Source organism: Pezoporus occidentalis, unplaced genomic scaffold, assembly GCF_034315485.1.
Source record: "Pezoporus occidentalis ecotype Australia unplaced genomic scaffold, CSIRO_AGI_Poc_V1 ctg44, whole genome shotgun sequence".
NCBI lineage: Eukaryota > Metazoa > Chordata > Aves > Psittaciformes > Psittacidae > Pezoporus > Pezoporus occidentalis.
In genome coordinates this window covers 845,117-861,310 of record NW_026915769.1, presented here as the reverse complement: position 1 = coordinate 861,310, position 16,194 = coordinate 845,117, and the positions used below count along the sequence as shown (strand labels likewise).

The window sequence follows — 16,194 nt, the reverse complement described above, 5'->3', positions numbered from 1 at the left end:
CACCAGTTGTTTCTCTTCTGTATTGGAATGACACTTGAAGCCTTTGGAGCTTTTGAATACAAATCAGGAGAAATTCTAGAATACCTTAGTGAATAGGGTGCTTGCCTGGAAGTGCTTGGGTTCATGCTCCTGCTCTGTGAACATTAGAGCTTGTCTTGTAGGCATGGATCTGAAGTAACGTTGTCACTCACATCATGATGGTACTTCTGAATCAAATCTCTAGGTTATTCCCTACTTAAGACACTACAATTTGCAGAGCAATCTCAAAGCATCTAAACTTGTATTCTCTTGGATGAACATGAAAAGAATCACACACTCTGAAATATATCTATGGGGTTCTAATGTTTCATGGGTGCTCAGTCCAGAAAATCAGATTACAGGTAGTCTGAAGTAAGACCTATAAATACATGTATGGGGTAGATGTTAGGCCCTTGTCACCAAGGATCCAATCTTATTGTTCCACACTGTAGTGTTTAGATGTAGTATAGGGTTTCTACTTGTAGCAATTCCAGTTCATCTAAATAGTTAAATATTACCTGGACTGGATAATGAAAAAAAGCAGAAAAGTAACCTGAACACAAATGTTAAAGGTGACTTCTCTAACAGTTTGGCTTAATCCACCTGGGTATTTGTTTCAACTAAAAACCCAGATGAGATAAATCAGATTAGGCAAATACTTCCAATGGGAATTAAATCAAAATTTGTTGATGATCAAAACTGATGTCCCTGAAAATTTTAGCTTACTCACTAAGCATTTTCTTCTGAAAAATGTTTTGTGAAAGAACTCCTAACAACGTTTGGTAACACCTCCGTGTCAATCTAAGCCTGCAGGCACTTTGAGCATTGCAGAAATCCCTTTGGATTCTTCACCCCTTTATAATCTTTTTGGAAATTAGCATTAGTCAGCAATGGCTATTTTAAGCTTTCATTCTGGCCTTGAGCAACTGAGCAGAAAAGCTTCATGCCCCTGTGCAGGAATTTCTTTTAAGTTAGAATGATGCAGTAGTTTGAATTATTCCTCAAAGGTACATGAATCTTATAATCTTTGGAGTGCTTTAAGGGCCAGCTATGTCAGTCTTGTATCCAATATGCACTTAACCTGGAGCACACAGGCTGTCTTTGCTCCATGGTTTTCATCTAGTGTTTCTTCTGATAGGTGACCACCTGATTAACTGCAAAGGCGTCTTCTTTTTCACATTTGAAGCAATTACTTTTGAAATACTGTCTGCAAAGTAAATCTGCTCTAGAGGGGAGGTGGAAGTAGACCTACCACAGCAAAATTTGAAGCCTGAGTAGCAGGACAATGGGAGATGCCTACTTGAATCCTTGCAACTGAAGGGAGAAACTGAGCCTGCAGCCTGTGCTTTGCTTTTCTCTGCTAGTCTTTTGGATAAAATGGTATGAGCTCCTTATATATCCCCTGGGTTTTAAAGGTGGCAGAGCCATCTGTGTGTTTCATGCCAACCCTTAACTCTTAAATGTGTGATAGGGCTCCTTTGCATGTTCGCTGCCTGGTTTACAAGTCCTCATCACAGTTGCTTAGGCAACTGAGCGTTAGGAAGCAGCAGTGGAGGATTTTCTGTGGTGTAGTAGTGGGCATAGACACCTAGGTTCTGCCTAGGTGCATCTTTTCTGCCTTGCCTTAAATGACACAAAAGTCTGAAAGGCTTTTGGCCCCAGAGAACATAAATATTACTGGAAGTCATTAGAACTTTTGTTCCCAAGCATTAAAGCATTGTTTGGACTGCAATTTACTGCTCATTTCTGGGCTGTCTTCTTAAGAATCCAGCCAAATTGTCTTGTGAAACATTGCTTTCATTTCTGGTAAAATTTGGCCTTACAATAAGTTGATTAATATTCTTTATACATATTTTTCTCACATATAAACTCTAGAAGATTTTTTTTTTTTTTTTTAATGGGGAGACCTTTCTGTGATTTAAAGGCGTTATCAAAAGAAGGCTTCTTCATCTCTTGAAGTCTAGGAGATTGTAGTGTGTCATACATCAAAACACAGTTCTCTGCGTTACAGCTCCCATTAAATTTGAGATTGGTGTATTTTATGCTGCAAAGTAGTCTATTATTTCTAATCAGAAGAATGCTATAAACATTGGGGAAATGTCAAGAACAGCTGGGAACCTGGCATTTGTTAGTGCCTTTGTATTAAAGGCTGTCTTTGGATAGGTACCTTAACATTTTTCTGCATTTTCATGAGAGTGCACTAATCCTAGCTAGCTCCCAACTAGCTTTTATTGTTGATATTTTTCTTAGGGTTGAGACTGGTATACATTTACTTTTCTTGTAAAGAAGTTGGACATCTTCTAGATGCAATTTGATGTATCTCCTTTGACTTCTGTTTATCTGTATTTGTGAATTCCAACCAACTCTGCAATTCAGAGTTCTTTTTCTTGCTTCCAATCCAGGTGATTATTTTTTTTTTCCCCTGATAAACATTGTAAAATCAGTTTTTGAAATTTATTTTACCTTCCAGCAACTAAGTTTGTTTAGTTAAAATTTTATAATGTGGAACTCAGGTGATGCAGTTTAAACAAGTAGAATGGGCTTGGGGAATTTATTGTTTTTTTTTAAAGGCTTGGTTAGGAATTAACCTGGCAATAAACAATCTGATAAAAGTTAAAAAGGGGGGGGGGGGCACAAAGAAAAATAATCAGGTTTAAAATGGCAGTGTCTCTGCTTATATAAAGCCAGCAGTCAGGCCACTTGAGAGGCCGGGGGAGAAGGGGAGACACAGATGCCGGCACATTATTATTATTCTGCTGCTGCACACAGGTCTGAATCAGCTCTGAAAACGCATACATTGTTTCTTACAGAATGTCTCTGGCTCCTAACAACAGAATTGCAACGTGATGTCTCTGCTAAAAATGCGATGACTCACAAATGAGTCAACACTGAAGGTGTTATAGGAGGCTAACTGCTGTGCTGTCTGCCAGGGCTTCCTAACATGCAGGAGCAAAGGCTGGCCATTAATTTCCTTGATTTTCTTGTCATATAGAATTTTTTAAAATCAGTCTAACCTATGGAGTTCTGCTCGCGTTACTGCTCTGTGAAAATGCTGGTTTTGTAAGAGCTTCCCAAACTGGGTTAAGATATTGAAATACCACATTGTACTGGATTTAACAGGCGTTTTCAGAACTCTGGCTGCTATTAAATTTAATTTCTGCTGAAATCTGTAGTGCAGCTTAATGTATTCATTCAGGAGCAGGGCATTATCCTTGTCTATCTCTATGCCACAAGAGGTGTCTTCAGCAATTGGAATTGTAGATTTGGTTTCTAAAAGAAAAGGTATTTCAGGCCTGTCATGTTTTTATATTGCTTTTTACAGTTGAAATGAAGGCCCCTCCCAAGCACAACTCCATGTAAATCTCCCAGAATTTAGGTGTGATACCCAGTTTTGTTGAATAAGGGGGATTTGGGATAGGTCACAATTACTAGCAAAAGAGCTGTGAAGAAGGGTTATCTGCTGGGCTGCAAGTCTCATGAGAGACAAGTCTGATTGTACCTGATCATTTTGTCTCCGATTCCAATATGGGATTTGTCTCCGGTTACATTTGTCCTTCAAATTGCAAACACTGTATTATGTGTGTGTTGGGTTTTTGAAGCTTTTAAAATCAGGACGGTGCACTGCAAATCAGCGGTGGTAGCCCAAAGTTACAGGCTTTATTGTGAGCTTGGATCAGGATTTTCACTCCTCACCAAAGTGGTTGGTTATTGTCACTAACTAGGACTCCTCCTTTGAACTCTCAGCCTTTGCTTTCCCAGATGAGTACCACCTGGAAGAGTGCCCTGACTGCTGGTCAGTTCCCTCTCTTGGTGAAGTCCCATTCTACATGTGGGTAGTGTGCTTTGCTTTACTGCTGCAGAATGAGGTTGGTCACTGGGGGGCCAACAGCCTTCTTGTTTGGTGGACACTTAGGCTTCTAGGCAGAGTGGGCTGATTCCACTCTCTGTATCACCTGGTATTTGGACCAGGTCATTTGGAAGGTGTAGGTCCAGCTCCTGCCAGGCAGAAGGGGATTTGAATGTTCATTTCCTTCATCCTTGTGAGTGATTTAAGCAGTGCATGCCAGAGGTGATTCCACCTTCCTCACTTTGGATATTTATCTGATTTGACTTGCAACAGTCTGTTTGCCAGTAGTTTGGGACATCAAAACCATTTTTTTTTTTTCTCACCGAATTTACTATTTCCTAATGTTGTTTTACCCACAATTCTTGCACTTCTTCTCTACTCATAGCATGTAATTCACTTGGTTTTCTTTCCCTTTTTGAAGAAGCCTTGGGAGTGCTTTCTTTGGCCGTCACTGACCACATTGCCAATATCCTTGAAACTGTTAATTTGCTTCCTTTTCATACTGCTTTAAGTTGATTTTTATTTTCTCTACATTTGAGTCCCTTTACAGTTCTTTATCTCCCTTCTCTTCATTTAATCTGGTTTTGCTGGCTGCATCAGCTCATAGGCCATTTTCTTCCCTGGGCAAATGTCATCTGTTCTCATCTATTAGGAATACAGTGCTTCTCCTGAGCTGATCATATTGTCTAATTAACTTGAAATATTCTAATACTTTCACTTCTTTCCACATCCTCATTATAAACTCATCTGCTGATTCAATAATGGCTAGGTTAAGTGCAGTTTCTTATGACTGCTTACTAAATTAATCACAAGAAACTTTTTATGTGCAAGTGTGTGTGCATTCTCCTTCTCTCTCACACACAGAAGCATATGCACTCAGACATAATTCAGACATAAGTATAATTCCATGTATGTTCATATCTAACTAATGACAGTATTGCTTTCTCTCATGTGCTCCGTGTATGTAAGTTGTCTTCAAAGCTGTCAAGTTGATGGTGACTTCCTGTTGCATGTTTTTTTCCAAGACTAGTGCTTAACACCAGTAATCCAGGTTGGTTTGTGAGGTATGTCTGAGATCCTAAAAATACATTATGAGGAGAGTTCTGAGGTTCGTGCTGGAAGTACTGTACTGCTTTTGTGAAGGTCTGATTTTGCACAGCTAAGCTTTGTGTTGCGGTTAGCAGTGTTGCAGACACTGTCTTGTCCTCTGTTGAAGTGATCTTTCTTTTTAGACTGAAACCCAGGTCATGCTCCTATGCCAGGTCTGGTTTGACAGCTAAGCCTGGTTGGCAGGATTTAGGCCTGGGGAACGAACCATGTTGCTCAACTGCATGGATGCAGTAGTTGGTAGACTAGTGAGTGGGTGAAACTGCAGGATGAACTTCTCCACAAAGCTAATGGCTAGCATGAGCTACTAAAGCACTGGAGACCTGACTTTGACTTTACTTCCTCTCATAGAAACATGTGCATAATGACTTGTTGAGGGTGGTCAGACATTATGTCAGGAGTGAGTATGACAGAGCAGAATATGGTTTTATATTAATGGTTTTATATTTTGGTCTGTATTTTTCCCAAAGCCCCAGGGGAAAAATGCATAAAATGGTGAAGTATCCTGCCTTTTTGTATACCAGTCTTTACAGTTTGGAAATTATAGTAGAGTGGGTAGTTCCTGGGAAACCCTAACTAGATTTGAATGTAAGTTATGGGGAATATCAGCAAGTCTGAGTGCTGTAAGAAACTCTCCTGTGCTATTCACTCCTTTACGGACCTGTTGAATTTTAAACTGCTTTTCCAATTTAAATTTAGGAAATAGATTTTCATTTGATGTTAGGCTGTGACTCATGCCTATTAAGCTGTTAAGAGGATTCTCTTATAGTTTGCCTGCCCAATTCGTGTCTCTTCCTGAATATGTAAAACAAAATATGTAAAGAAATGATAAAAAAATTGCTATTTTCTCAATCCTCGCATACAAGTTTAGCTTTTTGTGTGATTTTGTCTAGTTGTGGGATGTGGTAGGATGTGGGGACTGACAGATGAGTTTACTCTTGTGTGAAACACAGGAGATGGTTGCCCTTTGTCTCAGCAAGCCTTCCTCTCAAAAACTAGTGACAGTTCTCTAGACTAGATAAGCATAAGAAAAACTTCTGAGATTATTTCTTCCTGTTTTTTTTTTTCCTACTGCTTCTATCCTTGATAGAACTAATGGAATGGAAAGCTGGCATTTTTTAGGCTTGCTAATGAAAAAATGGATGTTATGGAAGGACTAAAAAAGTGCCTTGAAATTAGATGATAACTAGCTATTTTTTATGTAGTTTCACTCATCCTTGATTTGGTTGCTTAATCTCAATTGGCAATATGAATAATCAAAGCTCTGCCCTTGATTATCCCTTGAGGTTTGGTTTTAATCAAGGTACTAATGCAAACTGAGTACAGCCTAGCCTCTTTATGTTGCTTTGTACATCTCCTCCCTAGTGGTGCATTATAAATCTTTATAATAGTATTTCAGGTTTCCAGTGTTTAATTTTTCTCTTTGGCTTTTGTCATTCCTCTTTTCCTCTCCCTCCGTGATGTTTTGTGTACATGAAGGGCCCTGGGCTGCCAGTCTCTTAATTGGTTATTAGTCTTTTATAGTATGTGTAACTCAACACCCCAGAGGAGCAGCTTTTACTTATGCCAGTAATTCTGTTGGTTGCTGTGTGATTATGAGTAGAGACTCTGAATTACTCCTTCAAGCAAAGATAGCTGCTTAGGGATGGTAGCATTTGGAGTCTGTAAAGACAAATGGTAGCATTTGGAGCCTGTAAAGACAAAGGTATGTATGTAACTGAAGATGAAGATGGCTGCTTCGTGGTGCTGGGTCACAAAATTCCCATGGACTTTCAGCAGACAATGGGAGGAAGATCATCATCGCCTTAGATTTGCATGACAATACACCATTGTTGTGGCAACACAACACAACTTTGTAAATCTGTCACTTGAAAGTTAGGCTCCGTCGAAGGGAACAAGCTTCTCCAGTTGCAGTGGGCAAACTCAAACCTATGTTTGGTCCAGCTTCCGATGCATTATCAGCCTGTGAAGATTTTCCTAGCTGCTACTTTGTGTTGTGCCCCATTGCAATAGCAAGCTGATCTTAGTGGAGTAGATACTCTGTCTTTTGCTGTTTGGAAAGTGTGCTGCTGTGATTCTGGCCATGTAAGAGATAAAAATGAGCAAACTTAAAAAAACAACAGTGGATTTTGGCAAATTGCTTACTTTTTTAATCCCCTCCCTCCTTTAAAAAATCAAATTTTCATTATTCTCTTCTTTTAACTTTGGCCCTTTCCAAATGAGCACTGTGTAGTTACATCTGTTGGGAGTGAACAGGTTTTTTGAAGTTGAAAGTGTCAAGTAGTAATGTATACTGTACTGCAGTCTCTCTGTAGCTTGTGACCTGCTGTTGTTATAATGACTGTCTGAGACCCAATGTGCCTGGGGCAAAGTGCATCCTTTGTGTTACACACTCCGAAGCCAGCCATGGTACATTCTTACTAGAATGCAAAAAGAGAAAAAAAAAAAAAAGAAGTACAATTCAGATATATTGCTTGTCTGCAAGGTAAATGGTGAATTTATAATGGGCCCTCATGCAAGCAAATATAACCCTTGTGCCTAATCAGCAGAGAGACGGCGACCTTCCTGCTTCAAAGAAGAAACGCCAAGCAGGGGAGAAGATTATGTATACTTTGGTCTCTGTGCCACATGGAAATGACATCGCATCTCTCTTTGAACTGGATGCCACCACTCTTCAGAGAGCTGATTGCCTGGTTCCAAGGTAAAAAAAAAAGGGGGGGGTGGGGTGTGTAGAAGGCAAATAGTGCTGCATTGACAGGGTTCCTTTCTAGTATTATGCAGGTGAGTAAAGCAGAAAAAATCAAACACAACCAAGTATTATCCTTCAGTTAAAATCTGAGCCGTGTTCATGGATGTGCAAGGGATGTATAAAACTTGGTACTGCTGAGTAAAAGAATTATAAGGATAAATCAAGTGACACCTAAAAAGAGTCTGTGAAGAGAAAAATTAGGGACATAATATTGCACATACGAGGACAGAATTGAGCCCTGTGCACTGCTTGAAAAACTGTACTGCTAATAGATCTAACTGAATTGTTCCTAGCAAAATAACGTGTATGGTAAACTGGGCATCTCTTTCCCTGACAGATCATGATGCCACTGAACACATTTGCTATTCAAATGAATTCAGCAAGTGGCTTCTGGGTTTTAATTGTCAATACTTGAAATTTCAACCGTGGTGTGTTGCTGAGATTGGCTAGATAAGTCACTCTGCGTAGGTTGTCACTGAATGGGCATGCAGACACTTGGGGCTAGTTGTTACGAGGGTGGATTTTAAAGCGGGGTACCCACAAATACTGATGTATGCAGCTTTGAAGTGTATTTGCTATGCTAAATTTTGCCAGATAATTTGCTTACTTGAATACTCAAAGCCCATCAGCATGAAAGGGAGAGCGTGAATGAAGACCACTGTGAATATATTTAAAGAGTAGAATTCAATTGTAATTGATTTCTCAGCTCTGCTTTTTGATAATACCATAGATTATCATATGGAAAGAATTCAGAAGAATCTCATGTCTGCTCCTTGTTCACTTGATTTTCTGTTGAGAACTGGTACTGTAAATGCTTGCTCCCTTGAACATGGGTTTGCAGATCGTAATGGTGAAGCTGTGAAACCATGGTCAGTTTTACTTTTGTGCTGTGACAGCTTGAAGGGGCTCATTACTCTGCAGAAAAAAAATAAGAAGAATTGGTTTTATTCATGAAATGCATTTCTATTCAGATGGGATTTTATAACACCTTTATTTTCAATTTTTTTCTTTAAAGAATATTTTACTCCTAGGCTTATATAAATACTTAAAACCAGCATTCTGCATAATTGTAAGATGCTGTTTTGTTCTTGTTGCAGCTCTGTTCTGGGTAAGAAAGGAGGAAACAAGGGAAAGGGGTGCTGCAGTATCTTTCGTATCTCCCTTATCCTTTTATTACGAGTGACTGGTGTGACTCGTGCCCTCAACTCTCATGTCATGGTTGTGTGATGTATTGCATTCCACCTTGCCCACTTGTTGTTTGCTTTGTTCTTCTTTAGGAACTCCTATGTCCGACTGAGGCATTTGTGCACTAACACTTGGGTCACTAGTACCAGCATTCCAATAGATACTGATGAAGAGAGGCCTGTGATGTTAAAGGTAAGCACATATGTCTTGGGGTTGAAATCCAAAACTCATTCCTGAAGTTCTCTTCTGGTGATCTCACTTCTAACATATAAAATATGCATAATAATTAGGATAAAGGTAAGAGAATTGTTTGCTCACATTAAAACAAACACTATTCCAGATTGGGACATGCCAAACAAAAGAGGACAAGGAAGCTTTTGCCATTGTATCGGTTCCTCTGTCTGAGGTCAGAGACTTGGACTTTGCCAATGATGCAAACAAGGTTCTAGCATCAACTGTTAAAAAGCTGGAGAATGGAACAATAACCCAGAATGAAAGGAGGTTAGTGAGTTTTATTTTTTTCCCTCCTAAATTGGTATTTTGTTACTCATGACATCACAGTAATGGATAATTTGGTAGTATCTGTGAAATCGGGAGAGGACATTTCAGTGCTATGAGTGCTGGTCTGGGGTTAGGTTCCATCTCTGTCAGAGCATCCTTGCTGCACCTCAGGCTGGTCAGTGTATATCATCCGTAAAATGAAGGTAAACAGCACTTCCCCAGTTCACCGGCCACATAAAATGGCCCCAGCTCCCTGGGCAAATGCAGAGGTGTTTGTCTTAGCTTCCTTTGATAACACACTTCTGAGCTGTAATATAGGGGTCCACTGCATTTGATTCTCATGTTCAAGAAAGCCAAATATATGGTGGGCAGCAGGGCAGGACTCTTCATTTGTGAGGACTTCACTGTACTGCACATTCATGCTGCAAGAAAAGTAGAGAAAAGTCTCAGAGTGATCGAGAAGCTGCCCCAGTTAGTCCCTTTCTTTTCTTACTTTTTTTTTCCCTGTTCTCTTTTCCTATTTTACATCATTTTGGTGTTTACCTTTGTATTCATCAGTGTTTCAGCTGTAGTGCTATTAAAATGTCTGTTCTTCACACCTGCCCCTGAATTAAGGGATTTTGCTGCACATTGTAGCCAAATATATCCCACTGCTGGTGATTTAGTTCCCTACTTGTTTTCAGCTGTCTGTTGTTAAACAGAATGTTAGACAGCATCTCTGGCAGTGTTAATTTGTAACTTCTTTTCCACCGTTCATCATACACAGCGTTTTGCTGAAAATGTTCGGTTTTGGTGATAAAACTGAATTTTTGCTGTCAGTTGTCAGTAGCACTTAGACCAGATGGTTTAATATCAGGCTGAGGATTTATAGTAACAGGCAAATCTATAATGGCTTGGGTGTTGGTACTCAGCCTTGAAAAGCTGATGGGCCATGTCACGATTGAGTTGAACCAGAGAGGGATATGACATAATCAAGGTGTGACACTTGTCTATTGACGTTGCACTGCTGTGTTACTGCAACCCAGTGTTATCAAGTCTTGATGTTGGGAGTTTGGTTTAATACATTCATAAAACATTTCACAGGGGTTTCAGAATAGTGCCATTATTTGTTTTTTCCTGTCATTTCCTTTGGGAAAAACCAAGCAACTCTTTTATCAGTCTTACCACCCTCTTGCTTAGGAAAGTAGGGGTCCCAATAGTTTATTCCTGGTTGCTCCATCCTGCATCTACCTTTACTACTTCCTCTATAGGGGGGAACCTTGCTGTTCTCCACCAGTGGGCTGAGATTTTTAAAGCTAAAGCTCACTCAGAGGGTTTAGCTGAATAACCCAGCCCTCTTGTGGGTAATGGAAGCTTTGTGTTTGGCTCCCAGAGATGACTTTGAAAATCTACTGGGCATCTTCCAGCTGCTTTCATAGCATGCCTACAGGTTTAGTAATTATAGACTACATGCTGTCCAAATTCAGATGATGCTTCCCCAGGGTAGGAGACATGCTGGGTTTTGTTTGTAAAATATTGCTAGCTCTTCTAATGGAGTTTCATTGAAATCTGTGGTCATCTGTACTTCTTTCTGTGCATGCCTGGCAAGGTACGTTAGTAACAAGGAGGCAAGGTCCACTTTCTTTTTTTCATTTGCATTTTTATTCTTTTTGGTTTCTCTGAAGGTAGGATGGAAGGAATTACTACTGCCTCTGTCCTTTTTAGCACTTCTGCCAAGTCTTCTTTTGTGTAGCAAAGAGTGAAACAAATATAGTAATTTTTCAAGAGTTTCTTAGGTCAGTAGGAAAATAGTCTAGTGACAGAGTGTTTTTATTCCTCTAGGAAGTCCATCCTCTTTTTTTCATGGACCCATTTCTGTGATAAAGCATAAAAATCCTTGGTAGGCTATGAAACTCTGTCTTTCTACTGTTCCTGGGCCTTGAGGCCAGATTGTATAGATTTTGGTTTTCTGAATACTCTTCATCAATCCAGCATCCTGTATTTTTCTCCCTTTTTCCCCTCTGGTGGTTATTCAGTGCCTTGGTAAACATCTCTGTGATGGATTTAAGCTTCTGCTGAGCAAAGGTCTGGAATCCTTAAGTACATGCCAAACTTAACTTTGCAGTGATTGAAGTTCCATTGTGCTAGATAAAGCTTGCACTAAACAGTGACTTTCTTTCTTAATGAATCCCAGAAAGTGTTGAATGATTGTCTGTAATAATGATTTGTCTATTCATTCTAGGTTTGTAACCAAGTTACTGGAAGATCTCATTTTCTTTGTTGCTGACGTGCCTAACAACGGGCAGGAGGTTTTGGATGTGGTCATTAGCAAGCCAAACAGAGAACGACAAAAATTAATGAGGGAGCAAAATATACTGGCTCAGGTATGTCTTACTGTATTAATAACTTGCTTTAAAAAACAGATTGTAGGACAGAGTGATCTGAGAAAATGTTCTTTTTAGGTAACCTTGCTTATGTTTTGTTGGATTTGTGTCTGGTTGGATTGGATAGATGTGACATTACTTAGTCAAGGCTCACCTCTTGGTCTGTGGATCAGATAGAAGCACAGGGGGACACAAAATGTTTGATGGCAGTTTCCTGTGATTCCAGTAACGTTTAGGGCTTTGATAGCAAATTCTTTACAAAGTTTGCAAGAAGCTTGCACCGTGGTCCCAATCCTGCAAGAGTTCATCATATGGGAAAAATTCTAATGCCCTTACGGATTGCTGACCTTTTTTGTATGAGGGTCAACTTGCATGTAAATGAAAATTAATATTCTCTTTAAGTAGCCTACTGAAATTAAATAATAAAAAAAAAAAAAAGGAGAAAAGGATGAGAATGGACAGCAGCCAGTGTTGTCCTCCCTTTTCATCCTTAATTTGCCTAAAGTTAAGGCACTTAATAATGTTTAAAATTGTGAAGAGGAAGCAATATCAGTCAAGATGACAGGAAATGTAAAGTTAAACACAGGAAGCTGTAATTTCTGAGATTGTGCCTGCTCCTCTATTCAGTCACAGTAGGTAACTGCAGTGATTCACTTCTGACTTTGGTCAATCATGCCCTTGTGCTGGTCCTGTCAGAGCACATTTTCATTGACAGCTGTAAGTTAAGCAAAAATCTGGGTTTGATTTTCATTCTTAGTGATTTTGATTTCGAACAGATATTCGGCATCCTCAAAGCTCCTTTTAAGGACAAAGGTGAAGGATCAATGCTGAGACTTGAAGACCTAGGTGACCAGAGATATGCCCCGTACAAGTACATGTTAAGATTATGTTACAGAGTTCTCAGACATTCCCAACAGGACTATAGGAAGAACCAGGTCAGTGGTACTAAAGATAATTAATTTTCCTCCTGATTGCTACAATTATATATCATGGGTTTGACATCACTCTCTGCACTTACAAGTGGTAATGGTGAAAGGACTGGATTTTGTGCAGGTTAGTATTAGGAAATCGCTGTAACATACTGCCTCATGTTGAGGAACGGTGTTTTTGTTTTGTAGGCATTTGCATATGAATTGAATGATCAGCAATAAATATCATAGGTTCACCTTGTACTTTCACAAGCTCAGACCAAGACTGGGGTCCACTGTTTCATTTATGAGCTTTCTGTTATTAAAATTATGCTCTTGGACTCTGGATTATAAAGTGGGAAGTCTGTAAAACTGTCTGTTTCTGTTGCTTAAATATTTGTAGAGGGATGGCAGTGAATCAGACCAGAGGTTTTTCTATCAGGTAGTCTGATTTCCCAATTCTGGAGACTCCTTGTGAGCAAGAGCTATTTCAGAACATGATGTCTAGTGCTTTGCACACTGCAGCAGAGAAAAACTCCACTAACTTTATAGGGCTAAGGGGACTAGAGATGAAAGATGGAACTGCTCTGTACGTCTTCTTTGTTTTCTTTCTAATGCTTTACAGAAATATTTCTGTCTTTGGAGGGAAAGGAAGATTCAGCAAAGAAAGTTTCTTAAATGTTATAAAACCGTATGTTTTTTCATTTTAAAACATTGCTTGCCATTTGCTTGAATTTTGTATATGTTTTTATGGATTCATTTCTTTGGCTTATGAAAGAATAAGAGACTTAGTCATCACTGAATCTGTTTCCGGGGAACATATTTTTGGTGTTCATATGTTCTTCTGTTCATGCCAGTTCAGAGAGGAAAGTTTTGAGGGTTATTGTTGCTAATTGAGCTGGATGCTTCGGGTTCTAAAAGAAAAACATTGCTGCTTACCAGGTCATCATGGGAATTTTCATTTTTTCAGGAATATATTGCTAAGAACTTCTGCGTCATGCAGTCCCAGATTGGCTATGATATTCTGGCAGAAGACACCATCACAGCTTTGTTGCACAACAACAGAAAGCTGCTAGAGAAACACATCACGGCTAAAGAAATAGAGACGTTTGTTAATTTACTCAGGAGAAATCGAGAGCCAAGGTTTGAAGTGGTCCACTTAACATTCTTGTTCTGTATTGATAGGCTTTTCTGTTTGCAGTAGCTGTGAATCTGCCTACTATTCATTGTTTTGTTGTCTTTTTCCCAGCTTAATTTGTTTTGACCTGGCAGACAAAAAACCTACATGTATATGCATGTCGTGCTAGAAAATATCAGAGCTAAATGCAGTTCTTGGGATTTGACCATATCTGCATTTCAGAACTAGAGCTCGCTGAAAAGAGGGTTTATACTTTACAGGGCATTTTTGAAAATTTGCGGTTAGTTCAGATTGGAATAAAGAGAAACAAATGGAAATTTAACTTTCTTATAACTCTGCAGCTCCTCTAAGAAACTGCCACTTGTGTTGGTTCTCCTGGTAATAGTCTTAGTGCAATTACATGGATGTGATTGTTTCTAACCTTTTATTAATGCCAGTTTTCCTGCAGGTTGCAATTCCAGGTCAGACCTGAAAGGGGCCTAGGTCAGTAAAGATCCCAGTGAACATGTGTCCTAGACCAGATCTTGTTCCCAATGAAAAATTCTGGCCTTAACTTTCACTCATTTTGAAATTTTTTTATTAGCTTTAGGTCAGAATATAAAGGAAATGTATGTATTTTCTTATTAGATTTTCAGTTGTAAAATTACTGAAGTAAACAAACCTAAGAAATTAATGTACTGAAGGCCAAATAATGTCCCCTATAATTGTGAATACCATTTTTCTGTTAGCGATTACGGATATTGGTCAAGGTCCTGGTGCTTCACTGCTTCAAATATTTTCTAGATGTCTGCAGCCGTTTTGCCTCTCCCATGCTAAGCTCTGTTGGATTTGCTCAGTACTAAGAGGAAACTATATGAGAATCAGCTCCTTCTCAGTGCTGACGGAACCTAGTGTTTACTGACAATCTCTGTCACTTTCTTCTTGTGGTAGAGAATGTCACAGTATTTGTTACATAACTACATTGTGCCACTGCTGTGTATTCACTCCTTTAAGGCTGAAGTCCAAGAGCAGTAAATGCTTGAAAAATGCATCTTGCCAAACAGGTGCAATCTGAACAGTAAAGGCTTGATCTTACAATGGTTATTTTCATGGAGAGTCTTGTAGATTTTGCAGCACTTGCTTGTGTGAATAAGAATTGTGGCAGTATGCTCTACAATGCATGAGCTCAAAAATTTAAAACCTTCCTGCATTTTAACTCCAACTAGGTAACTTCCCAGAATTCTATGTAATTATGTGCCATTTACTTAATGTCATGTTTGTGATGCAATGTTGCTGTGCACTGTTAATTACCTGTTGTCACAAAGCTTCATTTCAGTGATGGATAAAATTGTTCCTGAGTGTACCTTAAAAATGCTTTTGGTGCTCATCCCTTGCAGTTCCCAGACTTCAGAAGGGAGTATAGTCTGTGCTAATGCAGAAATGATTTTCTGATTCCCTCTGGTAGGATGATCACTTACTGAGGTTCAAACTATTGGATCTTTGAATAGCTGACGGTAGTAATTTTTTTTATGTGGATTTCTAAGGAAGTGTAGTATATGATCTCTGTGTGCCTGCTTGTACCTGCTCCCCCACCAGCTCTTGAACCCCTTGCCCAGTTTTACCTTCCTTTGCTAGAGGAGTGGCAGGCTCAGAGATACTCAGTGCCTACAAATGTCATGAAAAGAAGCTACATAGAGGGAACAGGCCTTTTTTATATTCCAGTGAGGCAAAGGCTGCAATATGGACTACTGTTAATAGACACAGAGGAATGCATGAAAGTGGGACAGAAGCAGATACCTAATGAATGTCCCAACTGCGAGGAAAGCCTCAGCCTGAACCTTGTTAAATATCAGAAGACCTAAATTTGAGAGACAAATTTGTGGGAGACTGATTTCCATGAAAAGATTTGTTATTTCTGCTTTACTTGGAGTGACCTCCTTGAATACAGAGGTCCTGTCTTCAGGTTCTGACAGATCTTCACTCATTGTTGGCTGTGTCACTTCAGGGAGTTTAAAAGGTATAATTAAACTGAGGAGGTATGAACTCCTCCAGTGCAATGGAGTTCATGTGAAGGCACATGGCTATCTCCAGGACAAGTTACATCTCCTTGCTACTTGCATTAGGGAGGTAAATGCTACCTGATGGGGAAGATGGGTGAGAATGTGTACTTTTGCTTCTTATTCTCTACAAGGAAGAGAGCCTTCAGTAGAGGTCTCTTGCCAGCCAAATTTAAGACAGCCTCAGGCTGCTCTTAAGTTCTGGCACAAGTCTTTGGCTTTTGATTTGCTGACAATTGTCAAACTTGGGATGTTTTTCTTTTCTCTCCCTGAGTGATCATTCAGAACAATTCAGGCTGGCTCTTAAAGCTATTATTCATCTTTATCTGTTGTGAGTTACAA

The 16,194-nt window shown here is 39.4% G+C and overlaps 1 protein-coding gene across 5 annotated transcripts in view; it reads left to right on the top strand.

Moving 5' to 3' along the window:
* Positions 1–16,194, top strand: part of ITPR2 (inositol 1,4,5-trisphosphate receptor type 2) — a 255,283-nt gene that overhangs the window by 66,577 nt on the left and 172,512 nt on the right. For all 5 annotated transcript variants that reach the window (XM_062634812.1, XM_062634811.1, XM_062634808.1 and 2 more), the window contains 6 exons: positions 7,519–7,673; positions 8,999–9,098; positions 9,247–9,407; positions 11,629–11,770; positions 12,547–12,705; positions 13,649–13,821. In XM_062634812.1, coding sequence (XP_062490796.1) covers positions 7,519–7,673; positions 8,999–9,098; positions 9,247–9,407; positions 11,629–11,770; positions 12,547–12,705; positions 13,649–13,821 — 890 coding nt within the window. The remainder of the gene's footprint in view (positions 1–7,518; positions 7,674–8,998; positions 9,099–9,246; positions 9,408–11,628; positions 11,771–12,546; positions 12,706–13,648; positions 13,822–16,194) is intronic.